The sequence below is a fragment of the Lepus europaeus genome, chromosome 21 (genome assembly GCF_033115175.1).
Source record: "Lepus europaeus isolate LE1 chromosome 21, mLepTim1.pri, whole genome shotgun sequence".
Lineage (NCBI taxonomy): Eukaryota > Metazoa > Chordata > Mammalia > Lagomorpha > Leporidae > Lepus > Lepus europaeus.
In genome coordinates, this window is record NC_084847.1 from 52,073,182 (window position 1) to 52,098,656 (window position 25,475).

General features: G+C 61.5%; 1 protein-coding gene across 2 annotated transcripts in view; it reads left to right on the forward strand.

The window, feature by feature from the left end:
• The first annotated feature begins 446 nt into the window (after positions 1-446).
• SRRM3 (serine/arginine repetitive matrix 3) overlaps positions 447-25,475 on the forward strand; it is a 29,374-nt gene continuing 4,345 nt past the window's right edge. For both annotated transcript variants that reach the window (XM_062179807.1, XM_062179809.1), the window contains exons 1-11: positions 447-679; positions 5,510-5,611; positions 11,990-12,118; positions 12,192-12,260; positions 12,518-12,547; positions 12,715-12,777; positions 12,879-12,914; positions 14,799-14,849; positions 15,364-15,468; positions 15,801-15,981; positions 25,103-25,467. In XM_062179807.1, the coding sequence (XP_062035791.1) occupies positions 447-679; positions 5,510-5,611; positions 11,990-12,118; positions 12,192-12,260; positions 12,518-12,547; positions 12,715-12,777; positions 12,879-12,914; positions 14,799-14,849; positions 15,364-15,468; positions 15,801-15,981; positions 25,103-25,467 (1,364 nt within the window). The remainder of the gene's footprint in view (positions 680-5,509; positions 5,612-11,989; positions 12,119-12,191; positions 12,261-12,517; positions 12,548-12,714; positions 12,778-12,878; positions 12,915-14,798; positions 14,850-15,363; positions 15,469-15,800; positions 15,982-25,102; positions 25,468-25,475) is intronic.

Genomic DNA, 25,475 nt, shown 5'->3' on the forward strand with positions numbered 1-25,475 from the left:
GAACCGGCGCCCATATGGGATACTGGTGCTGCAGGAGGCGGCTTGACCCCGGTAAATGAATTTTTAAAAAGAAGAACAGATTTCGGGAGATGCAGGGATCAGGTATATGACGTGTTCCTACAGGGGCTGCAGACAGAGAGGTTTCTCCTAACTAGGACCCTGGAGATGACACGGTTCCAAAATGGGGAAAATGACACGGTTACAGACGGGGAGGGTCCGGTGTCCGACCCTGCCCAGGCCGGAGGTGTGACCCAGAGGTGCAAACCTGCCGTCTGCCCCCCTCTGCGGGCTGAGGGGAAGCGGATTAGAGCCACGCGTGGGCTTTTAAATCCCCGGGATTAACCTGTGCAGAGAGGGGCTTAGCAGGTGGCCCAGAAGTGACCACCCTCTTGGTGTCTGTGTCCGCAGGGCGGGCGGCCGAGGCCAGCGGTCCGGGGTCAGGCGCCATGTCCTCCACCGTGAACAACGGTGCAGCCGGCATGCCGTCCCCGCCCGACGCCGCCAACGGCTTCCCGCAGCCCGGCGCCTCTTCGGGGGCCTGGCCCCGAGCCGACGAGGAGCTGCGCGCCGCGGAGCCGGGCCTGGTGAAGCGCGCGCACCGCGAGATCCTGGACCACGAGCGCAAGCGGCGCGTGGAGCTCAAGTGCATGGAGCTGCAAGAGATGATGGAGGAGCAGGGGTGAGCGGGGCGGGGCGGGGGCGGGCGGGGGCGGAGTCTGGCTCGCGGGGGCGGGGGACGGGGGTGGGGGGAGGGGAGCCGGAGGGCCTTCCAGGCCAGGGGCTGGAATCTGGGCCAGTGGGGGTGGGACCCTGGCGAGTCCAGCCCACTTTTCATTCGTGGATTTATTCAACCGAGAAGCTGACCTTGAAGGCCAGCTCTGTCATGCTCTGGTCTGGGCTGCGACTCACTCCGTGCCCTCTGGAAACAGCCGTTCCAGGGCCAGGCAAGGCCTCAGTATCCCATTCTGTGAAATGGCTCTGAGCCGGTGCTCAGCCAGGTAAGAAAGCATAACAGGCCCTCCATTGTGTGTGAGGGAAGCCTGTGGGCTCTTCCTGGACAGAGCCAGGCACCGTGTTTGCAGGACAAGGCAGGGCCCAGAGCTGGAGTTCACTTTCTGTCATCAAAGACCACCCCGCACCCACTCGCCAGCTCAGAACAGAAAGCGACACGTTAGCAGCCAGCTCCGCCACCACACGGATTAGACACACAGCTGCAGGACAGGGCAGGAGCCGGCCCAGGGGCTTCAGGAGCTCGGGGGAGAGGCTGGGAAGGGGAGGGAGGGGCTGCCAGGGGAGGAGGCATTTGAGCGGGCTCTGAAGCATGAATAGGAGTTTGTGGGATTGAGAAGGAGGAAGTGTGTGTGATGCCCGGCCCCCAGTACATCCATCAGGCAGTGGGGTTTAGGACCCCTTTCCCAAGCCTAACAGAGGCAGAGAAGCGAGTAAGGCTGTCCCCGTGTGGGCGGCTCTCAGGAACCCCAAAAGAGTGGGGCACAGGGCCTGTTGCCCGACTTACACTGTCCAGGAGCTGGGGAATCAGAAGCCCTCGTGCCTGGGGCCACCTGGGGGCCGGGCCAGCCGTGTACAGCTGTCCTCCCAAGCCGCACCTGTGTCTGCCCCCCACCAGGCCTCGTGGGCTCCCCAGGAGACAGCCAAGCCGGGGGCCACCGTCTCTGTGAGGCTTGGGAAGACACCGAGGTTCACTTGCTAAAGGCCAGCAGGAAGGCAAGGCTGAGGTGAGCTGCTCCCAGAGACCTGGTGGTCACCTGCAGCTGTGGGCCAGGTAGCGGAGGAGGCGGGGAGGCTCCCTGCAGAGAGGGATGGACGCTGAGGTTGGCGAGGAGAGCAGCGGGTCTGGTGCACTGTGGGTGTGGGAAGAGGAACTGAGCACCCACGGGCCTGCAAACCCCGCTGAGTTGGGAGACTCAGGAGTGTGGCAGGTGCCCTAAGCAGAGAGCAAGAGAGGCAGAGACAAACAGGACCCCTCCCCCTCCCCCGGTCCCCCCTCCCCACCTTCCCACCCTGAACACCCTCCCCCTGGCAAAACCCCACCCTCTCACCACACGCTACTGGCCCTTCTGCCCCCTGGCAGAGGGCTAAGGCCTTTGGCCATGTCCTGATGTGGGGCCCTAGGGGCTGCCTCTCTGTAAAAACACCCACAAGGTCTCCAGACATTCAGCCAAGGCCCCCTCCCACCCCCAGGTCCTCACTGGAGGGGGTCTTCAGCCTGGAACCTGCCCCGCCCACCAAAGCGCTCCCCTCCCCTCCCTTCACAGCAGTCGGCTGAGGGGGTCCCTGCTGCACTGAGACCCTGCCCCCCAGTTTCCTCACCTGCGAACCAGGGACACCTGCCTCCTGGGGTTGTCCCGAGGATCCCCGCCCAGTGCCCCGTCCCCACCTGTCCCCACAAAGGGCTCCAAAGCACCCGGCCCCCTTGCTGCTTTATCAGCTCTGGTCATTCATAACCCACTCCCAGAAGCCCTGGCTTGCTGGCATTTATTTCCTGGGTTCTCGGGCATTTGACAAATATCCCCGCCAGTCACAGGAGCACCCTCTCTCTGGCCCCATTAAAAAGCAATCCTTTCCCTTAATAGTGACGGATGGCGGCCGACTCAGTGGGGACTGACGCTGCACGTGCAGCCTGCAATCGTGGGAGACGGCACGGACACGGCCCCCGCCTTCGTGCCGGGTGTGCCCACCCCAGTCCCCAACCCCGCACCCGTCTTCTTAGGAGTGACAGAGAACGGCTCTGTCCCCGGGTAGAGTGGAGCTCTGAGCCCTCCCCGCTCCTGGTCCAGTCTGCCCCTCAATGAAATGGGAACAACAAAGGGCACCTCCCCCCAACTTGGGGCTGTGGTGAACAGAGCCCTGGGTTCGGGTGAGGAGAAGCAGAAGTCAGCATTTTCTACTCCAGGGACTCCCAGAACTGCCCCCAGAGAGGTCCCCAAAACCACAGTAGGATGGGGACCGAGGGAGCCAGACAGGCGAGGGGAACATTGAGGAGCTAGGGGCAGGGACACAGATGCTGCTGCCCCACCTCCCGCCCCCTGCAGCCTTCGCCTTTGAGTCTGAGGTGTTGGCTCTGCCATCTCCCAAGGGAGCAGCCTCCCGCTCCATCTCAGCCTTCACCCCCTGGGAAAGCAGGGAGAAGCAGCCCAGGTGGTTCCCAGAGCCTCAGCCGGGAGGGTTGGCCTTGAGGGGTCTCAGCATGGTGGTCACATTGAGACCTCCTGGCTCAATAACCAGATGTCATCCCTGGGTCCCCTGAGGCAGGGATGCCCTCCACACTCCTCTGAGTTGGTCATGGAACCTCACCCCCTGCCGAGTCTGGGCTGCCCCAGGTCTTGCTGGGATCCCACATTCCACTGACCACACCCCAGGCTTGGGGACTTGGACCCTGGCTTGACCCCACTCTGTGTTGCTGGTGAATTGACCTGGGCTTGTCCTTAGCCGTCTCCTCCCCAGCCCTGCCAGGCCCAAGGCCTCACGCCATGAGCTGCCAGCCTCTGTCTTCCTCCCAGGGTTCTGAATCAGGGGCTGAGCAGGGTTCAGGGCCAGTGCTGTGTTGGTCCTTGTGTGGGTGACAATGACAAGCCAGTCTGCTGAGGAGCAGGTGAGGTGGGAGCCATTGTTCTCTGCCTCTACTGTTCAGAGAGGGGCCACCAGCACTTCTTTTTGGGGCTCCGGCTGAGGGGGGCCTGCACTCCCCAGAGAGCAAACCAGGTCAAGGGACCTCCGAGCAAATGCCGAGGGTCTGAGGTGACACAGAGGAGCAGGGGTCAGAGCTTGGAGAAGCTGGGGTGGAGTCCCCAGCACCGGGTGGCCCAAGCCACATGGGAGTAGGAGGTTGGAAGAATAGTGCCCCAACCAACCAAGCCAGGACCCAGCCCTCCCCATGCAGCTACGCAGGAGCCAGAATCCACAGTCGGGCTCCAGCTGGGGGTCCAAGGAAGCCAGCTCAGAGGCAGGGGTGCCCCTTACCCAACCCCAACAGATTCAACTGGACCCCAAGCCCCAGCCCTGCCCTTCCCTGGAAGATGTTAGGCCCAAAGCCGGGCTCCTGGCCTGCAGGCCGCTCTCCTCCTACCTGCAGCCACCAGAGTTGTCTTTCCAAGATGAGAATCCAACCTCCAGTGCCACTCCATCACCAAACACCGAACTGCCAAAGATTTTTGGATGCCCCCAACGTGGCAGGCTCGATGCCAGGCACTGAGGACGCCACAACAAACCAGACAGACAAGGCCCCTGCCCTCTGGCAGGGACCTCCAGGCCAGCACAGGATACAGGCGAGTCAACAGATAATCAGCAGAGCATAACCACCTGCCGGGAACCGGGAGGCATCGGTTGCCATGGAAACACACGCGCTGGCACTGCACCGAGGCCAGCCGGGAGGCATCTGTCCTGCCGTAAACATCCAATGAGTCAAGTCTCAGTGCTTAGCCATGAGCTTCTCCACAGGGTACACCTGCGAGTGAGCTGACGCGCCAAAGGATGTGTTTGTCTTCCCAAGGCTTTGCAGCAGGACTGCCAAGCCGCTCCCCTGCACTTGCTTGCTGAAAGAGTGCAAGGAAGAAAGGCAGAGAGAGGTGGAGGGGGAAGAGGGAGGGGACAGTGTCCCATTTTCATGGACAGGCTGAGTGGGGAGGGCTGGGCCTGCTGTGTGGACAGGCAGTGGATAGTGAACGGACGACCGGGACAAAATAGGACCCCATCCCTTTTCTGCCGCCAGAAATGGACGGTCCACTGTCCAGGACCACGACCTGCAGACCCGGGAGGGCAGCGGGACTCCAAGATTCATTCAGTAACAGCCACTAGCCACGTGCTGTGTGGCAGGCACAGGATGGGGGGCTGTGTGAGGGGGCAGCGTGGACACCACAGGGCCTGGGAGGCCAGGGCAGTGGCTGTCACTGTGATGCAATGCCTCGGAGAGGGTAGTGACTGACGCCAGGGTAGGAGATGAGGAATGAGGAAGAGATATTCTGGAGTTTGGTCCCTAGCCGGAGACTGGGCTCAGGGAGGCAGGGAGAGCCAGCAGCAGACTCAGTGGATCTAGCGCCGGAACCCCAGGTCAACTGCTTGACAACCTTGATCCCACTGGGGTGGGGGTGCTTTGAGGACCTCCCAAGGCTGGATCAAAGACGAGACAGCAGAAAAAGGCTGTGTCTGCCTTGAAGCCGGGCTTCTCACTTCTCCCCGCCATCTCTAGAGAGAGGCTGCACCCAGACGTGGGAGGGAACAGGGCTCAGCCTCCCCGGAGCCATCTCTCGCCACCTCCTTTGCTTTATTTATTTGGTTGGTTATTTGTTTAGTCGTGTGCTTGTGCAAAGTGAGCAGCTCTGGAGCAGCCTCAGGGCCCGGGGCTGCCTTGGTCCTGTGACCTCGGGCAAGTTATCACAAGCTGGAGTGTGGGCTTCTGACGTGGAGGTGGGGGCCCGGGCTTGGGCGGGGAGGGCACTCAGGAGGGGACCAGAGCCTGGAGAGCAGTGATCATGGAGTGTGCCCCCCGCAGGTACTCAGAAGAGGAGATCCGGCAGAAGGTTGGGACCTTTCGGCAGATGCTGATGGAGAAGGAGGGAGTGCTCACCAGGGACGATCGGCCTGGGGCCCACCTGTGAGTGCAGGCTTGTGGGGGCGGGTCAGGGGTGGGGCTGGGGCGGGACAGGGGCGGGGCCAGCACCAGGGCCCCTGGCAGTGCAGGAGGCAGTCTGGGCACTTCTTCAGGTGACTGCACATGGCAAGAAGAGGCGAGGACTCCGGGCCTGGCCCAGGATGCGAGGCCGGGCTCCAAGGACCATCGAGGGCCTCGCTGTGGCTGCCCCCGGGGCTTTGTCTGTGGCTCAGCTGAGGAAGGTTGGAGGGGGCAGCCTAGATCTCAGCGTGCAAGTCGGGAAACCTCAGAACTACCCCTGACTGACAGCGCGAGCCTCCTGACCTAATTCCTCTGCGCCCTGGCTATTGCCACCTGTAAAATGGGCTCAGCAAAGTTGGAGCCCCCTCACAGTGCCCTTGCTTCAAGGCCAAAGGCGCCAGGCAGAGGGTACGGACTCCAAGGCGGTCGTGTGTCTGTAGCCTGCCACAGGGGCAGGCTTTGGATCAAACGGGGAAGTTATGGGAAGGTGGCTTTTGTCTCAAAGCAGAAGAGCAGCATGGCTGGTCTTTTCCCCATGCATAGCACCATCTGGGGAGCAGGCCCCGAACACAAACCCCCAGCAGCACGGTACCATGGGCGCTTTTACCGCTGCAGCCACCTTAGGGCAAGAGGCATTGTCAGAGCAGACGACCCTCGATGGGAAGCGGGGAAGCCCCCTCTGCAGAGGGTACAGGTGGAGGGTTCCCCACCTTGCCCCCCACTTAGCCCTCATCTCTCTGGCCAGCGCAGGAGGAAAAGCAGTCTGAGGCAGCTTCGGGCTTGTCAGTGAGCTCCCGGGAGACCCAGGGAGCTGGGCTCAGCCTGCCTGGCCTCCTGCTCTCCAGACCCAATGTAGGAGTCCCGGGTTGGCTGCCACCAGCTTCTTCTCAGCCTCCCAGACTCGTGGCAGCCTGAAATTGTGTGAAAATAGCACTCCCAATAGGATGGCAGCAAACCAAAGGGATGGAGGATCCCGTGGATCTCGCCATGGCCCAGGAGCTGTCCTTGGTGCTGAACCTAAAACTGCCGTGGCCTGAGGTTCCTGGGACGGGGCAGGGATTAGGGAGGTCTGGGGAGAGAGCGGTCATCTAACTTCCTGAGGACCTGGTACCTGACCAGGTCTTCATGTCCTAGCTGTGGGGTAGTGGACAGAGCGTGCGGCCTCTGGAGTCAGACACCCCTCCTGTCCAAACCTCTGAATTCAAGGTTAACCCCCTGGACTGTGGCCCCCAACCCCAGTCCAGCCCAGCTGAATGTCTATGTAGAAAATGAGGGTGTTGGCCGGCGCCGTGGCTTAACAGGCTAATCCTCCACCTTGCGGCGCCGGCACACCGGGTTCTAGTCCCGGTCGGGGCACCGGATTCTATCCCGGTTGCCCTTCTTCCAGGCCAGCTCTCTGCTATGGCCCGGGAAGGCAGTGGAGGATGGCCCAAGTGCTTGGGCCCTGCACCCGCATGGGAGACCAGGAGAAGCACCTGGCTCCTGGCTTCGGATCAGCGAGATGTGCCGGCTGCAGCGGCCATTGGAGGGTGAGCCAACAGCAAAGGAAGACCTTTCTCTCTCTCTCTCTCTCTCTCTCTCTCTCTCTCTCACTATCCACTCTGCCTGTCCAAAAAAAAAGAAAAAGAAAATGAGGGTGTTAGTACATACCACTGCAGGAGGTTAAGTGCAACGGTGAGTGTAAGTGCGAGGAGCAGTACCCGGCAATGAACCATAGCCAATGCACACCTCCCGGGTGATCCCGCCACCACTCCTTGGTCCCCCAGCAATGGCGACTGCTCCACTGACCCTGACGTGTTCCCTCTGCCCGGCCATCTCCTTCCCTTATACCAGTCCCTGGGGGCTCCTCACGAGAATGTGAGGCCCTCTGACCACCTCACAGCTTTGCCTCCTGGCCACCATCTTCCCCCAGTTACGAACTGGACTTGGAGATATGCAGAAACCCAGTGCCCTCTCAAAGTGAAATGGCAAAGTCGGGTCCAGGTGGAAGGGTCTCCAGGCTGGGGTTTCTGATGGCCTGAAAGAGCCCCTGCCCCCCCCACCTTCACGACAGGAGTGGGCTCACTGCCAGCGCTTTTTGTCCCCAGAGATCTGGTCATCTCCCTTTCCTTGAGGTCAGTTTACTGGCCTGAGTGACAGTCTCCTGTGACAGTCCCCCCGCAGTCCAGCCTCCACACTGGACACCAGAGTGTCATCCTGCCAGAGTGTAGACAGGACCCCATGTGTGGGTTGGAGGAAGCAGAATGTGATCAGGTATTTGGGGACTGTCCCCTTTGGAAGAGGGATCAATGGGTGAAGTGGCAGGGAGCCCAGTGGTGTGCCCATGGGTTCCAGGGACATTGAGGTTTGACAACCTTTTGTCTTTGGGAACTGACTGGATGCAAGAGTCCCGTTTAGCCACAGAAACTGGTTGTGGTTCCTCAGCATCCAAGTGTGGCTCCTTTGCCTGGCAGCCAGGGCCCCCCACTCCCTGGACCCAGCCTGGCCTCCCACTCGGCCTCACCGGCAGGCACCTGCCAGCCACGTCCCACATGGTCCCACGCCCGGCCTTTGCTCGCAGTGACCCTGAAACACCCTGACCCAGTTCTACACAGGGTCAAGTCCACCCTCCAGTCAAGGCCGCCTCCAAAAGCCCCATTGCTGATATCCCTGGGGTAAAAGTAAGCTCTTCTTCTGGGGTCACACACACAACTCTCTCTCCTTCTTGTGGCCACCACCAAGTCTGTCTCTTTCCAGGCCAATGAGCAACCTTTAAGAACGCTTGTTTTCGTAGTTACATAACAAAACGTTCAGGAGAGAGGCTTCTGGACACCCTGCTTCCCAACACAAACACAGTTGGCAAATCCCAGCCAGCCCTGTAAGGAGCCAGAGAGAAGGCTCCAGGCCTGACCTGTCCCTGAGTCTCCCGCCACTGCCTTGCAGGCCTGGCACGCTGGCCCAGTGAACGAGCAGGGAGAGCTGACCCTTTGCCTGCATCCCCTCCTCTGTCTGGACTCACTCATCCGTCCACTGGTTGTGACGCTCCCGGCTAATGGGAAACAGAACCCATTAATTAACAAAACTGCTGGCGTGAGGAAGCGTCTGCAGCAGGCAGTCCTCACCCAGGTCAGAGCGCTGGCCACGGTAGCTGGTTCATCCCGTGTGCTCTGCCGGGTTCTGGGTTCCACGGTGACACGGCTGTCCTTTGTCTCTCTGCAGCAGGCCCTGTCTGTGCCTACTTCGGTCAGCCCTGGCTACTGCCTACTCCACCACATATAGCACAAAACACAAAACAGTCCAGCACTCAGTGCACAACACCCAGAACTGGATGTATAAAGGAGGGAGGGGACCACCAAGCTATGTAGCAGAGCAGTCAGCCAGCAAGTTCAAGGGCTATCCTGTTCTCAAAGCCAGTCTCATAGCTGAACTTCTATGCTTTACTCAAAGAGCCCAACACCACTGGGGCTACTCCTTTCCCACTCTGAGCCTCAGTGTTCTCATCTGTGAAATGGAAGAGGAGCAATCTCTCTAAATCAAGAAGCAGCTGAAAATGAGATTGTGGACTGCAGGGAGATCTTTTAAAAAAAAGTCATTTGAAAAGCAGAGTTACAGAGACAGAGGGAGATCTTTCATCTGCTGGTTCACTCCCCAAATGGCTGCAACGGCCAGGTCTGCACCAGGTTAGAAATCAGGAACTTGGAACTCCAGCCAGCTTTGCCATGTGGGTGCAGGGGCTCAAGGGCTTGGGCCTCTTCCATTGCTTTCCCAGGCGCGTTAGCAGGGAGCTGGATAGGAAGCGGAAGCAGCCAGGGCTCAAACGGTGCTCATACAGGATGCCAGTGTCACTGACAGCGGCTTCTTCCACCGTGCCACAGCACCGGCCCCCACAGGGAGCTCTTTAAGCATCACAGAACGCTGTTAGCGATGTTGTCATCCAGGAAAACCAGGCTGGGAGAAGCCAGGGCTCTAGACCCCACCAAGGAGACCACTGGTACCAGGCACACACAGTCAGCAAGACGCCTCAGTCCTTACATCTCGGCAGGGCCAGGACAAGTCTTCTCAGAAGACTCGAGAGCTCGCGCTTCCCCTGCCCCAGCCTGCTCCTGGTGCCCTCTGCCCCTGTGCCAGACCTCCCAGCAGGGGCGGGAAAGGGACAGAGACCCTCCTAGGGAGGGAGGCTGGGCAGTGCTGAAGTCAGGAAAGAGGGCCCAGGGAGGGAACAGAGCCGATGAGAGGAGCAGGGAGGAGGCCGCACCCCGTGGTGACCCCAGCTGGGACGTTAGGAGGCAAGAAAGGACCCTGCAGAAGGCACCCCCCAAGGCGAGCGTTTTCATTCTGTAAATAACCTTCACCATTTCTGTGTCCCACTGGCTCACCCGCCCACTCGGCGCGGCACCCTTGGTGGTGCCAATGTCTGTTTGATGCCTTGGGCCTTTGTGTGCTTCCAGAGCTGTGTAGGGGGTGATGGGTCCTGGGAGGATGGGGGTGCTGCACAGGCTCAGGGACCGGAGGTAGGAGGCCCCAGTTTCTAGGGAGGAGCAGAGAGGTTTGCATGAAGGGATGTGGGGGTGTTTGGGTGTGGGGGACAGGAGGATGACAGGAGCCCCTCCTCCTTCACCCCAGAAAACCCTCCCTACTGCCTGTGTGCCCGCCAGGCTGTCCAGGTCAGCTTGGTGTTTGGGAACCAAATGACACTCTTGAAACCAGCCTCAGGGTCTACTAAACTCGTTAGTATTTGGAATGCATTTTTCGTAAACACAAAATCCGTCGTTAAAGAGCGGATTCCTGGGTCCCCTGAAAATTCTCTCCGCCTGGAGCTGTGCTCCGCCTCCCTTGCTTGGTCTCTTTTCTGGACGGTGCTGCAGCCTCATTTCTCCGTGAAGAGGTGTTGGTATGTAAGCACCAAAAAGGCCTGTCTACCAACAGCTACCACGTGGGTGGGGCAGCGGCCACGGGCCAGGCTCCGCGTCATGGACCTCTCGGGCAGAATCCTACTTAATCCCTGAGCTGGGAAGGGCTCTGCCTGGAGATCCAGAGAAGGACCTCAGGGCTCAGGGCAAGCGGTCAAGCCAGATTCAAACCCCAGAATCCAAACCTGTGTCCCTAGCGCCCGGCCATCACAGCCCTGCCTCCCTGGCTCTGGGCAGGGAAGGGGTCATCAGGGAGGGCAGCACCTAAGAGTGAGAGAGCTCTGCAGAGGCCAGGGTAGACAGGACACAGAAGGTGGGGGCCAGCACCCTGGAGCCGGGCCTCCCGAGGGCCCCTTCCTGGCATAGCACCCACAACCTCAGTGAGTTCTCCCAAGAACCCGGTAACACCGTTATGACTCTCAGAAGAGGATTGGGGGGGGGGGGGTGACGGGGTGACTGGCGCTGTGGCAAAGTGGGTTAAGCCACCCCCTGCAGCACTGGCTGAGCCCAGGCTGCTCCACTTCCCATCCAGTTTCCTGCTAACACACCTGGAAAAGCCGCAGAAGATGATTCAAGTGCTTGGGCCCCTGCACCCACCTGGGAGACCCAGAAGTTCTTGGATCCTGGCTTTGGCCTGGCCCAGCCCTGGCTGTTGGACATTTGGGGAGTGAACCAGTGGTTGGGAAGATCTCTCTCTCTCCCTCTCTCTCTCTCTCCCTCTCTCCCTCTCTCCCTCTTTCCCTCTCTCCCTCTCTCCCTCTCTCCTCTCTCCTCTCTCCTTCTCTTTCTGTATTTCTGCCTTTCAAATAAATAAATCTTTTTTAAAAGAGAAAAAAGAGGCCAGGAGAGAGCCGCGAGAGGCACAGTCAGTGACTTGGGGACACAGTGACCAGGCCTGGTCTGGGCCCTCAGAGCTCCTGCTCTCGCCTCAAGACCAGAGGTTGGGAAGAAGCAGCAGCAGCGCTGAGAAGCAAACCTCGGTGGCAGGGGAGGGCGGGGGGCTTCTGAGTAGGAGCAGGGGCAGGAGGCTTCGGTCCCTGGTCCCCTGCGCAAGACGGATGGGCAGGGGGAGGCGGCAGAGCGCTGAGCCGGGCTCCCTCGAGCAGCGGGTGATGGATGAGGACAGCAGCGCAGCCTCTGGAGGCCACAGAGGGGAAGGGGAGGCCATGAATATTTCAGAGAGGGGATCAGGCTGGAGGGGAGGCAGGGCTGGGGGGAAGGGAGAGCTCAGCCAGGGGGAGGGGGCTCAGGGACAGGCAGACCTCAGGGAGGGGGAGGGCCCCTTGCCAGGGTCGGGCGCTTCCCTGTTAACCTGGTTAAGGTGCCCCAGGGCCCAGGGCCCAGTGGGGGACTCAATGGGGGAAGGGCCCGCTCTCTGAGGCACGGTGACCCCCCCCAGGCCAAGGCCAAGGCCAAGGGCACAGGCAGGGTCCGCGGGGCAGGGGGGCTGAACATGTCTGTCTGCCAGCAGCGCGGTGGAGACCCAGCGGCCAACCGAGGGCGTCGAGCCAGGGCTCGAGTACGCGCCCTTCGACGAGGACGACGGCCCGGTGGACTGCGGCTGCCCGGCCGCCTGCTACCGCGGGCACCGGGACTACAGGTCAGCGGGCGCTGGGCGGGGGCAGGCAGGGCGCGGGCTTGGACCCCCCTCATCCCCGCCCCTTCTCGCCCAGGTCCAGCAGCTCTGCGTCACCCCCTCCCAAGAAAAAGAAGAAAAAGAGAGGCAGCCACCGGAGAAACCGGTGAGAGCCCCGAGCACGGGGGGGGGGGGTGCAGGGGGTGCGGGGGACCCCGCGGGGAACACTGGCGAGATCCCCTCCGCCTTCAAGAAGCAAGGACCAGAACCAGGCCTCAGGGTCCTCCTCAATCTGAGTGGCCTGGGGGGAAGGGGGCTTGGCTGGGCCTCATTTGTGGTTCCCCGCACTCACCCTCGTCCTGGACTAACCCCGGCCATCTGTCTGTCTGTCCATCCTCCTTTCTCCCTGGCATCGGCCCTCAGCAAAAAGAGGAGACCAGAGTCTGAATGCAGGTCAGTGCCCACTTGGGCGCAGCCAGGCTGGGGGTGGGAGGGTCTGGGGGTGGGAGAGAGCCCCAGGCCCCCCCCCCAGAGGCAGAAGGTGCGGTGCCTCGGGGCAGGGGCCATTTCCAGCTGCCCCACCCCCCCGCCAGCTCACTAGGGGCCCCCTGTGTCCACAGCTGTGGGAGCTCCTCACCCCTGCGCAAGAAGAAGAAGAGTGTGAAGAAGCATCGCCGAGACAGGTACCCTGGCTGCCCATCCTCCCCGCGCGGGGAACAGGAGCAGGGCTGTGCCCACAGGCCACCCCAGGCAGGCTCAAGAGAACTCCTGTATCGTCCTGCAGGTCTAACTCTGGGTCCAGGAGGAAGAGGCGGCACAGGTGAGGGGTGTTCCGTGCAGGATGTGGACCGAGGCCCCCAGGGGACACAGTGATGGGCAGGCACTAGGAGGCTCGGTCCTCCGACGCCAGGGGCTGTTCCAGAGGGGGGCAGGACCCCGGGCAGGGGAGGAGCACCAAGATTCACTCTTCCTCCGCCTAGCGGCGCCAGCACACCGGGTTCTAGTTCCGGTCGGGGCACCGATCCTGTCCCGGTTGCCCCTCTTCCAGGCCAGCTCTCTGCTGTGGCCAGGGAGTGCAGTGGAGGATGGCCCAAGTGCTTGGGCCCTGCACCCCATGGGAGACCAGGATAAACACCTGGCTCCTGCCATCGGATCGGCGCGGTGCGCCGGCCGCAGCGTGCCAGCCGTGGTGGCCATTGGAGGGTGAACCAACGGCAAAAGGAAGACCTTTCTCTCTGTCTCTCTCTCACTGTCCACTCTGCCTGTCAAAAATTAAAAAAAAAAAAAAAAGATTCACTCTTGGCAACCCTTGCCTGGCCCAGCCTCTGAGGGGGGAACCCCTAGAACTTCAGACGCATGGCAGGTTCAGGTTCAAGGGCATCTGTGGAGGAGTCAGCTAAGGAGGAGGAAGCATCAGACCCTGAATTTGCAGGGCCAAGGCAGGAGGACCTTGTGAGCTGGGAGGCTCCGTGGGTAGGAGACAGGGTGGGCTGGGGCTAGCGGTGGAGTTTTCGGGGATGGGAACAGGTGCCAGCCCCCACAGCCCTGACTGCCAGGCCTTGGAGCTGGCCTCCACCCAGGCAGGGCTGGGAGCCAGCATGGAACTCCAAGCAGAACAAGGACTTGCTCTGGGGAACCCGGGGAGGGAAGAGTCAGGAGCCCAGGTCAAGAAAACAGAGAGGCTGAGGGGTAAAAAGTTAAACAGAGGAGGTTGTGGGTCGTGATCCCGACCTCGGCATCAGGGCCAGAGCCCTCCCAGCAGCCCTGAGGAGGGGCAGGGTCAGCAGTATTTTAACTGTCATGGGAACCACCCCTGCCTATACTCCCCTGTCCCAACCCCCACCACCACCACCACAACCTTCTCAGGCCTGTGGGCTCCTGCTGCCCTCTAGTGACCACCATCCGCATGCACAGACCATCCACCCAGCTTCCATCAGTACCCAAAAGGACCTAGAAGTGAGCTAAGGCTAAGATCAGCTGCAGAATAAAAAGCAGGCAGTGTGGTTCCTGCCCCCCCCCTCCACCGCCGGGGAGCACACTTCAGAGTTCCCGAGCGAGGGTCAAATGCGTGGGAGGAACACGGCGCCGTGGGGGAGGACAGGGTTGAGACACAGGGCTAGGAGCTGGGGGGAGGCCTCGGAGGCCTAATTCAAAGCTCTCAATCCTCTCATCAAAGGTGGGAGGCGGGCTGAGGAGTCCGCCCCAGACCGCTGGTGGGTGGGAAGTTTTGGGGGAGATATGGATCCAGAGTCCCTCAAAGGCAGAGAAATCAAGTCCAAGTGGAAGTACTTCCTCCCTAAACTTTCAGCCTGGTGAGCTAGCCAGGGGCTGGACCCCAGGCTAAGGGCAGGGGCAGGGGAGGCACAAATGGGGCGTGGAGGGGCCATCTCAGCACTGCTGACCCTGTTCCAAGACCCTTTCCGCCTGGCCCACACCTGAGGCCTGAGGCTGCCAGACCTCTGGTGCCTGGCCCACACCCACGGCACTCCTCGAGGGAGCAACATCTGGGGCGCAGGCAGGAGATGCTCGTGGGCCAGGACTCATACGAAAGGCACCAAAGCAGTGGGGGGTGGGATTGGGGCATGGAGCAAGTCCCTGCCCGCCCCAGAAAGGAACAAAGGCCAGGTCCACAGCTGGGTGCAGGCCGCGGCATCCCCTGCCTGCTGAGAGTACCCCACATCACTGCCATCTTCGCTTCTTGCAGATCTCGAAGCCCCAAGAGCAAAAGAAAGGAAAAGAACAAAGAGAGGAAGAGGTGAGCCCCCTCCCCACTGCTCCTGTCCCCTCACAGCAAGCCTGGCCCTTATGGTCTTAGCCTCAGGCCACAGAGGCTCACTGCACCCCCTTGTCCAGATGGAACATTTAAGGCCCAGAGAGGAAGCCGGGAGCCCTCAATGAGCCAGTGGCAGAACTGGAACCGGAACCCAGGCCTCTTGCCTCCCGATCCAGGGTTCTTTCAAGCTCCGTCCTTGTCACTCACCTGACCTCCCCCCTTATCCCCCCAAACCAGTATCCAGGGTGCCTAGTGAGGGGTGATGAGGGCTGACTGGGGCTACCTAGAGGAATCCTCCCTCAATAACCCATAGGGACCAGCTGGGCTCTGCCCCCAGCACCAAACCTTTTAGGTCATTTCTGACCCAGGAGGGGATGGGTCAGGGGTGGCTTCCTTGCATCAGGCCCCATGTCCCAGGATCCCTGCAGGCAAGGCTGGCCCCAGGGACCAGGGCGGGCAGACTCTGGATGCAGGCGGCTTCCCCCTCCCACCCCAGGCCTCACACGGAGTCCCCAGGCCGGCGGTGCCATCGCCATAGCAGCGGCAGTTCCCACAGCCCCTCTCTGTCCTCCCAGTACAGCGGCTCCAGGTCACCCAGCAGGTAGGCCGGCTTCAGCACGTGACTCACATGGGCTGGGGGCAGGGTCGGGGACACCTGCAGATGAACCAGCTCCAGGGGCGGCTCGTGCACGAAGTGTAGCAGGAGGGGTGGGCTGGTGTCCACCTGCAGAGAGAGCAGCCCTGAGGCGCCCCAGACCTGGACCTGGAGAGCAGTATGGGGCCAGCCAGCTGGGCTTGCTCTCTCTGTAAGTGGGCGACGGTCCAGGTTCGGTGACACGACGGGTAAGGGGCTGTCCCCGGTGCTGCGGGGCGGCCGCTTGCGGAGGGGGCGTCCCAGGTTCCCACCCCCAGGCTGAGCTCCACCACCCCCAGGCTGAGCCCCAAACACCGAGACGGCGGGCGGAAGACTGGCAGCCAGCGCTCCAGCGGGAGCCGGTCGGCTTCCCCGTCGGGCGGCAGCGGATGGGGGTCGCCCCAGCAGAACGGTGGCGGCGGCAGGCAGCGGAGCGCAGCGCACGGCGGCCGCCCGGGCCCGGCGCGCAGCCCGCCGGAGGTACGTACGCTTCGCGTTGCCCTGGGTTCCCGCGCCGCAGGTGCGCCGTGCAGGGGCGGGGGCGGCGAACGAGTCTTGGGGAGGTTGTGCCGCGCGCCTCCCTCGAAGCACCGCTTCCCCCGCCCCTGCGCCCGCCTGGCCGGGCGCAGAACTGCTGGGTGGCAGCGTGCCCCCGGCGCCGCTGGCAGGACGAGGGTGGCCCCGCAGGCTTGGGCCACCCTTGAGCTTGGCGAGCTGAAGACCAGGGAGGGGCTGGCCGTGGGGTGCTCGGCTGGGTACAGAGCTGGGGAGGAACCAGGGTCCCCTGCCTCCCCCAGGCATGGACATTGGTAGGGGTCACAGTCAGGAATAGGATTCAAGAGACAGGATCTCCCTCTGGGCAGCTCCTGGGCCCGGAGCCTCCCTCTCCCCACCAGGCCCCTGCCCCCTCCCTGAGCGCCCTCCCCTCCCTCAACTCCCCCTCTAGCCCCTCCCTCTATCTCAGATCCCTCCCGCATCCGGGTGCTGCTGCCGCCTCTGAGTGGCAAGCCCCACTCCCAGAGAACCTGCCCCACACTGGGCAGGAGCTCCCAGCTGCTTGCTCGAGTGCCCATAGCCGTCCCAAGAGACACACCCACTCCCTCGGAGACTCCAACTCCGCCCCCGAAACAGCCCCCCACCCACGCTCCTGGAGGGGCACGCACTTCCGGTCACCCACAGGCAGGCTGGCGCTGCAGGAGACAGGCTTCTCGGGGTGGGTGAGCCGGGCCAGGGTTGGGGCTCTCCTGTCTGTCCAGAGCGCAGGGTTGAGGGCCCTCAGAGAGAGGGGGCTGTACAGTGCTGGCAGGGGCACTGGAGTGGGGAGTGGGAGGCATGGGGCGGGGAGGCCGGTGGCTTCCTCCCCAGACCCGCACAGCACCCAGAAGCCTCAGCCAGGACTGGGAGAGCCGCTGCTCCCCGACCTCAGGTCTCGGCAGCAAACATGTACGTGTCGGTCAGTTTCATTTTGATTTTTGGCTGTGTTCTTTCACTCCCTTTCTTTTCTCAAACACCCCCCCTTACTCCCAGTGGCCTCAGAGAGGACAGTCAAGGGCAGCTGGCCAAACGCTGTGGGAGTCAAGGTCAATGGCTATTGAAGGACATCACCCATCTCTAAGTCGCTCCCCCTGGACAGGGGGCCAGGCCGTGGGGCTGCGGGAGGACAGTTGGGCCACATGGGCAGGCGGGCATGGATCCTGTCTCGGGAGCCAGAGGGCACGCAGAGGCAGCTGAGGGTAGCCACGGCAGGGACCGGTGCCATAGGCCCTGCAGGTGACCGGCACTCCTAGAAGACAGCTCGCCCTCCCCTCCCGGTGAGCACAAGGCCCCAACCCCCTCGAAAGCGTCACAGCCTCCTGGGCCTCCCAACAGGTGCAGGGAGTTGTGAGCTTCCCTGGAGGCCTGAGCAACCCCCCCGCCACTGCAGCCCACCCCTTCTCTCCTGGGCTAATGCTGACCCCATGGCCTGAGAGAGAGCAGCCAGGAAGCATGCCGGGCCTCCAGCAACACCCACACCCCACGTCCCTCCCCCAGGGACACTCCCTCTGCACGGGGCCCCAGGAGGCCCTGGCGACCCCTTCCACAAAGCAGTGTCCCCAGACCCCACCTCGGGACCGCACAACGCTCAGATCCCTTCTTTGCCCAAAAAAGCCCCTTTTCTCAGGTGCAGAGAGGTGAGGCCAGGGCCCCGGTGTCTCAGACTGGACCTTGAACAACAACAAAAATGTCTCTGGGGAAAAGGACTGGGGGCGGTATTCTCGGATGCTACCTTTCTTTTTTTAAAAAAAAAAAAAAGAGAGAGAGAAACAAACGAAAAAGCAAAGGTCAACATTTTTTAACCCCGTCTATGTTTTTGTTTGTTTTTTAGCCTCCTACTTGAAACGTGGTAATATTGTGATTCCATTTCTTGCTTAGCTGGCAAGGGGAGAGGGTGGGAGAATTCATGTGTGTTTTCCAGTTATTTCGTTTCTGTTCGTATTTCTTTTTTTTTTTCTTTTGTAATGTACAGAAATGCAAACTATCTCTCTGGATTGGTTTGTTTTTGTTTTCCTATCTTCTATGTTGTTCTAGAATTTTGCTTTTGTGTGTGTTACTGTGGGAACCTGTGCCTCTTACCGCAGAGAAGAATTTTGGAACTAGCCATGGACATGAACCCCATGCATAGCTCTATATACTTATTGGTTCTCCTTTGTAATCAGAATTTAAAAGGGAAGGTAACTTTCAAAAAAAAAACCCCATAGCTACCGTCCCTGGGGTGGTCTGCCCTCTGACACGCACAGGAGAGCTGCTGCTGTTGCTGCCCCCTGCAAGGGACCTTCTAAGAAAAGCTGGGAGGCCTGGGGAGAGGGGCCCTCGCTTCAGCTCAGTGCGACAGGCCAGGCCCGACAGGGACCGAGGGCCGAGGCCTGGACAGGCTGCTGCACACCTACAGGGCTAGGCCTCAGGTCCTTCAGAAACCCCGGGGGGGGGGGCATGAAGACTCCTGGGAGAGTTTAGAGCAAGGAGAGGCTCCAGGGCCAGGGCCAGATTACAGACAAGAGAGACACAGCATCCTGGCCCCAGCCTGCGGCCACACAGGGTAGCAGCACCCAAGGTTGCTTGCCCAAGGGGAAAGTGCAGCCCAGAGAGGGCAAGAGACTGGCTCCGGGCCACACAGCTCCCCAGGTAGTTTCCCAAAGCAGCTCCACTGTGGGGAGAAGTGCAGATGGAAACCACACAGCAGGAGCCCTGGGCCAAGTCTCAGCTCCCATGTGCCCCCCACCCCAGGACCCCACCATAAGTCTGGGGCTGATATCCAACTCTCTCAACCACCTACACTGAGAGACTGGGGTACAGGTGGCCCCCAGTCATGGAAGCCCACTTGGTACGATTGCTGCTTCAGCAACTCGGCCCTCGTAATTCAGACACACAGGCAGAAATCAACGAGGCCCAGAGAGGGACGGAGGCACCCAGGGGCACACAGCATGGGTGAAAGAGTGGATGCCCAGTGGGAGACCTCACAGGACGTGTGCCTCCATCCAGCCTCCCTCCCACCCCCAAGAGCACTGGCCAGTGCCAGCATGGCCCTCCCGGAGTGCAGAGCACCAGGGCCACCTGCCGTGCCTACACCTGTCTCTCGAACTTCCAGGACCGGTGAGGCCCCGGAGGTGGCAGGCACCACGTGGTGAGGGTGGCAGCGTGACTGATGAGCAAGCCGCTGGACGCACTCTGACCACCTTTCTTCTACTGATTTACTTATTTGTTTTATCTGAGAGGCAGACAGACAGGGCTCCCATCTGCCGGCCCACCCTCCAGATACAATAACCAGGGCTGGACCAATGCAAAGCCAAGATCTGGGAACTCAATCTGAGTCTCCCAGGGAGCTGGCTCCCTGTGCACTTCAGCAAGAAGCTGGAACCCGGAGCAGAGCTGAGACTCAGGCCCACACACAGCGATCGATGCAGGACACAGGTGTGCCACGCAGCGTCTGAACTCTTAGGCCAAAACCTACCCCTTTGGCCCTAATTTCAGCACGTCACGGGCAGCCTAGGGTGACCCCAAGGAGAGGGGCGGCACTCCCTGAGTTGGCTCACCCGGGTGTCCCCAGCACGTACCCCCAGGAAATGGCCGCGAGCACAGCTGCAGCGAGTGGCCGTCTCTCCCAGGGCCAGGCCCTGGAAGTATGCAGACGCCAGGCAGGGGAGGGAGCAATTCTCCAACTTGAACCTGCGGTTGGTTGCCTTCCCTTTTAAACGCACAGTCCCCTGTCCGTCCCATCTGTCCACTCCCACCGGCCTTGTTTAAACGCCTTCTCTCTGTCCTCGACGTCTGGGTCCACCTCTCCACCGTCCCGCCTCTCCCGGTCCGTGTCTCCCCTGGCATTGCATCTTCCTGTTTCCCCTTCTCCCTCTCTCCCTGTTCCTCTTGCTCTGTGGCCGTCTGTCTCTCTCTCTCTCTCGTCCATCTCTCTCCCCTGACCTGGGCCTCTCTCCTGTGCTGCCAGCCCCTTCTCTTTAGCCATCTGTGGCACTGCTTCCATCCGTTGCTTCCCGCATGCCCTATGAAGGTCTTTTGTTAACAGGGAGTTCAGGAAAGCTTGGCTATTAAGGCCTGTGCTTAGGGGAAAAAAAAAAAAAAAAAAAAGCAATCCCTTTTTAAAAAAGCAAACAGAAATAGCAGGGCAAGAGCCCCCTCCCATCCCCGGGACGAGACTGAGAGCCCCCCTGCACACTGGCTGCCCATGTGCTGGCCCAGGGCGGGGGCGCAGATGAGAGCCGCTGTCTCTGCCCCTCCTGCCTTCCCCATGCGGAGACCTTCTTTCTTTTCTGTTTTTGCACTCCTGCCCCTGACCGCGAGAAGGTAGGTACCCAGCTCAGCTGTGTGCGTGCTGCCCCCTCTCCAGACGAGCCCGCCACTCCGCTTGGTTTGAATGTGGTTTTCTTTCTCTCAGCCTCGCTCTGGTTGGTTTTTATCCTCCTTTTTTCTTTCTCTCTTTTAGCGACTACTCATTTGTTAACTCGCACTCTCTCCAAATGAGCTCCAAAGCTGTGTCTCCTGGTTTGTCTCGTTTGGTTTCCTCGACTTCCCCACCCCCGCCCCCGCCCCCTGACGGCCGCTCTGGTCCATCTTCCCGCCCTTCCACCTGCTGCCCGCCCCCAGGCCCCCTGCTCTCCCCCTCTTCCTCATTTTGTTGTCCGGATGCATTTCTGTGTGGTTCAGCATCCCCAAGTTTGTGTCCCCTTCCTGGGTGGAGCCTTTGACTTGTGTTGTCTGGAGAGGCTGCGAAGTCCCTCGCTCTCATCCCTGCCAGCCCCTGGGGATGGGGGTCACGCCCTGGCCCTCAGGGTCCACTTGCGCAGTAAGCAGTGCCGGCGGAGGCCGCGCTGGGCCTCCTGGCCTCCAGATCCCGGGGGACGTTCTGGCTAAGGTCAAGCTCAAGCAAAGGGGCCAGCCCATCCCCCGAGGCCCATTGGGCCGGGCAGAGGCCTGGGCTCCCCCAGCTGGGGGCTGCAGGCACAGGGGCAGCAGCTGGCACCAGGGCTGAGCCTCCCAGCTGCACCTTCTGGGTGGGTCGATCTAGCGGCCTGAGTCGGCCAGCAGGGGGCACTGCAGTTAGAGGGTCTACAGTCTTTGGGGTGACGTGCCCCCCTCCCAGACAGGGGCTCCCCTAAAACTTTGAGCTTCCTTCCATCTCTCAGGGCAGAATGATCCTGAAGGTACAGTCCGTAGGGACCAAACCAGCCCAGATCCTGGGACTGGTGACCCCCAGCTCAGCGCTCATCCAGCTCCACTAAGGGTCCTGGCAGCAGAGGCGAGGCGGCTCCTGAGGACCCACCTCTCCATCCCCACCCTCTCAATGCTTCCTGGGAGCAGCCACGGAAGGTGGGCATCCCAATTCCGTGAGGCCTCCGTGGGCCTCTGTGCTCCTGTGTGAAAGGAGAGCGTTGGCAGGTCACCCCTGCCCCACCCCACGCTTGTCCCAGGTCGGGACCAGGAACCCAGTTCTTTCTCCTCAATGCTGGGTGGTGCTGGGAGGGCCAGGGGAGACCCTACCAGCCTGGTAGGGCAGTGGGGGCTCCAATCCCACCCCCGCCGGGGCCGCCTTGTGTAACCAGGGACTCACAAGCGGGGCCTCGGATGCTGAGTGCCAGGCAGGGAGTATCTGAGCCCTCCGGGTGCTTTCTTGTTCTTGCCCTTGCGAGTACCTGGACCAGGTGAGCACACCCTCCCCACTGCTCCTTTCCCTTGTCGCACACATTTCTTAAGGAGCAAAAGACAAGGCACCAGGTAGCAAATGGGAGCAGGGCTCCGAGGTAGGCCAGGCCCAGCCGTGTGGCTTCCACGCCAGGAGAGGCAGGCTGGGCTCGTGCCCCGCCTCCCGGGCTGCAGGAAGGACAGAGGCCACTCAGCCCCACGACAGCGGGGGAGCTCAAGTGTACAGGAGGAGCACCTGCTGGCCCGGCGGCCCTGGCCCTGGCGGGAGTGCAGATGGAAGGAGGGGATCACCCTGGACGTCAGAGGAGGCCCCTGGAGGGGCGACCTCAAACCCAGGGCGGAGGGGCAGCAGGCATTAGCCAGGCCCTGAGTGGGCAGTCTGGAGAGGGAGAGGGCAGATGGAAGCCAAAGAACAGGCTTCTTGGGGGTTACCAGCACCATGGCCCTGTCCAGCTGTGACATCCCTCAATTCCCGGGAAGAGTGAGAGCCCCAGCCCCGCGGAGGCTCACCCCCGGGGCACCCTTCTCGGGGATCTCCCAGAAAAGCTTGTGAGGTTGGTCCAAGGACTGTTGCCCCAGGGAGGGCCCTGTCTGTCCTCCTGCCCATCTTCCAGGGGCCTCCCAGGGGCCCTCAGGCCTTCCTGCACTGCCCTGTTTATCTTCAAGGGGACCGTAAGTCAGCTGGGTTCTGAAAACAACCTCTCCACCCCTCTAGAGGCCCACCCAGCAAAGGCTCCACTGATCCCCATTTTACCAGTGGGGCGACTGAGCCCCCCACCCCGAGTTAGGACCCTTCCCTGAGGTCACACAGGACAGAGTCCAGGGTGTTTCGCCTTGCTGGTTACTATGGTCTTGGGCCATGGCAGGCCAGGTGGCTTGCAGGAGCTGAGAAGGAAGTGTGTCAAGAGCTTGGACTTTGGAACGTGCCAGGAGACAAGCGGCCAGGCCGGCACAGGGGATCTGGCCCGGGGCTTGGATCTTAGTGGTTGCGGCACCCCCGCTGGCCATAGGCAGCCATCCAACCAAGACCCCCATCTTCCTACTACTCTGCCCCACTCCTAGGCCAAGGCAGGGGCCTGGGAAGTCAAGGGCCTTGGTCTTCCTCCCTTATTGCCAGCCCCTTGGCTTGAGCCCGAAGTCGCTGGCTCAGATCAGAATGTGGGTTGAAACCAGGCTCCATGTCCAGGCCCTGACTGCTAAGCGTAGCACTCTGCCCACTTGCTTGGTGCCCTCTTCTTAAAAGAGGGGATCAGCATCACCAAGTTTTGGGGTACTGTGTGTTGGCTCCCACACCTGTCCACTTTCTACTCTGCAACCCAGGGCGTAGGGTAGAAACCCCAAACTTGAGGTGCCTGGAGCCGTCTTTCTCTTTTGCCTCCTATTCAAGGAAAAGGATGCTGAATGAAAGAACCTAGGGCTGGGGTGGAGGGTCTCCCGGGGATGAAACTGCCACCCCAGGGGGCCGTGGCTGAGCTACCCTGCCTCCAGTACTCCTAGCCTAGACGGAGGGATGACCTGCTGGCCAGGAACGTCATGGGTGCTCAGCGAGGCACCTCACTACCAGATAATACCCACTCTGTCCACCTGCGCCTGCCTCTGCCCCAAACGGAGACATAGCTCCCACTGGCCCGCCCCCCCCCCTTGGCTAGAGCTCATTGGCTAGTACAGCCTTCCATCACGAGCTGCCTGTGCCTCTCCACCAATGGGCCTGACTTCCTGGCTCTCCCTCCCTGCCCAGGTTGGATCTAGGTTTGCAAAGAACACCCAGGGCCATGTCGTGGAAAACAGGACCCTTCCAGTCCCTGGCAGCAAGGCGCTGCTCTGAGGGGTGGCAGCAACTCTTGTCTTCTTATCCACACAGCCCGCCCCACGAGCTCGGTCCGGCCCCCGTCCTGTTTCTGGGACCCCCGGGTCGGCCTGGGCCGTGGTGGTGAGGGCACAGTCTCCTTCCTCAGCAAAGCCTACGGAGGCCTTGATTGGTGACCAAACTCTGAGGTCACAAAGCTGGATCAGGCACCACATCTGCCCTGGAGGGCTCTAAGTCAAGCTGGTGACGGGGTGTGGGGGTGGGGCAGACAGGTGCAAATCCAAACAGCAGGGGACAGGCCTGTGCAGGGAAGGGGCCGGGAAGGGGGCCGAGGGGCACGCAGAGGGGACATCAGGCAGCAGAGGCCGACTCTGTCATTGTGTGGATGGGGAGACAGAGGCCCAGGCTGGGGAAGGGCGCTCGGTGAGGTAGTGGCAGGCTCTCGGACTCCTGGTCCCCAGCCAGGACCCTTCTGACCACACCGCGTGCCCCTTCTGGTTTTCTGCGTCCCGATCCTTGTGTCCACTTTTGGAAGAACACTGGACATCTCTCTCCCACGGTCACCCACGAGGTGCCCGCCCAGGCCCGGGAGCCGGGCACTGCCAGTCCTCCGTGCAGAGGTGGCATGGCCTCCTCTTAGGCCTAGAATGGGGTTGGTTGCGTTTTTCTCTCTCTCTCTCTATCTCTCTTGCATTTTTGTGAATCTAATGATGAACTTATGCTACTACACTTTTCCCTTCTCTTACACACCTTACCTACTAAAGGAGGAAGTGCCACTTTATTGGTAAGTGGACGTTAACCAAGAGGGACTTAAAAAAAAATCAGAACTTTAAAAAAAAAAAAAAGAAAAGAAAAGAAAAAGAAAAAAGCAAAGAGAGAAACAGAAAGACAGTCGGGTGCTACTGAAAGCTCCACAGCTCTCTGCAGGGCCGGAAAACAAAGAAAAATATTAACAGAAAAACGTCAGGTTCCCCAGGAGTTCAGACATTGTTTTTGATTTTGGAATCTAATGACATTTGTGGATTTTTTTTGGTTGTTTTTTTTTTTCTTTCTTTTTTTAATTTGTTTTTCCTCCCTTTCTTCGGTTCAGTTTTGAGTTCAGTTGTCCCGCCCCGCCCCCCCGCCCCATCTGTGTGCCGTGTGATCCCTTCCATCCCCCTCGCCCACCCCCAAGCGCTGGGGGGCCCGGCCCGGTGGGCTGGCCCTGGCCCGGCCTCCCGGTGCCGCCCTCTCTCTTCTCTTTGCCGGGGGATCGTCCGTCCCCGTCCGGGAGGGGGCAACGCCAGCCCCTGCGCCCGTCCTGGAACCCACCCCCCACCCCCACCTCCCTCTTGTGTTTTGCATGCCGAGAACCTTGCATGAGCTGCCCTGTGGAGGCCAGAGGTGGGCACTCAGGAGAGGTAGAGGCAGGGCAGGCGCGGGGACCGTGTGTGCGATGCTCCGGGACCGGCCGCCCCCGACCCGGGCCCGGTGAAAGCCCTCTCTCCCTCTCTCCCCCTTCCCGCCCGCCCGCCCTCCGCCTCCCGCTCTCTCTCTCTCCGTCTGTCCCCCCCCACCTCCGCTGCCTCCCCGCCCGCCCCGTCCCCGCCTCTCCCCCGTCAGAAGCCCAGCTCGCCCTCGCCCAGGGCCCGCGACAAGGCGGCGGCCGCGCCCACGCCGCCCGCCCCCGCGCGGGGGAAGGACAGCCCGAGCCCGCGCTCCGCGCCGTCGTCGCAGGGCCGCGGGGGCCGCGCGGCGGCCGGGCCGGCCCGCAGGAGGCGGCGGCGGCGGCGGCGGCGGCGGCGCTCGCGCTCCTCGGCGTCCGCGCCCCGCCGCAGGGGCCGCCGGCGCGCCCGGCCCGCGCCGCCCCGGGGCTCGTCGCGCTCGCCCAGCAGGGTCCGCTCCAGCAGCGACTCCGGCGGCGGCGGCGCCCCGGGCCCCGGCCCCGAGCCCGGCTCCGAGCGAGGCCACGGCGGACACGGGAAACGGTGAGTGG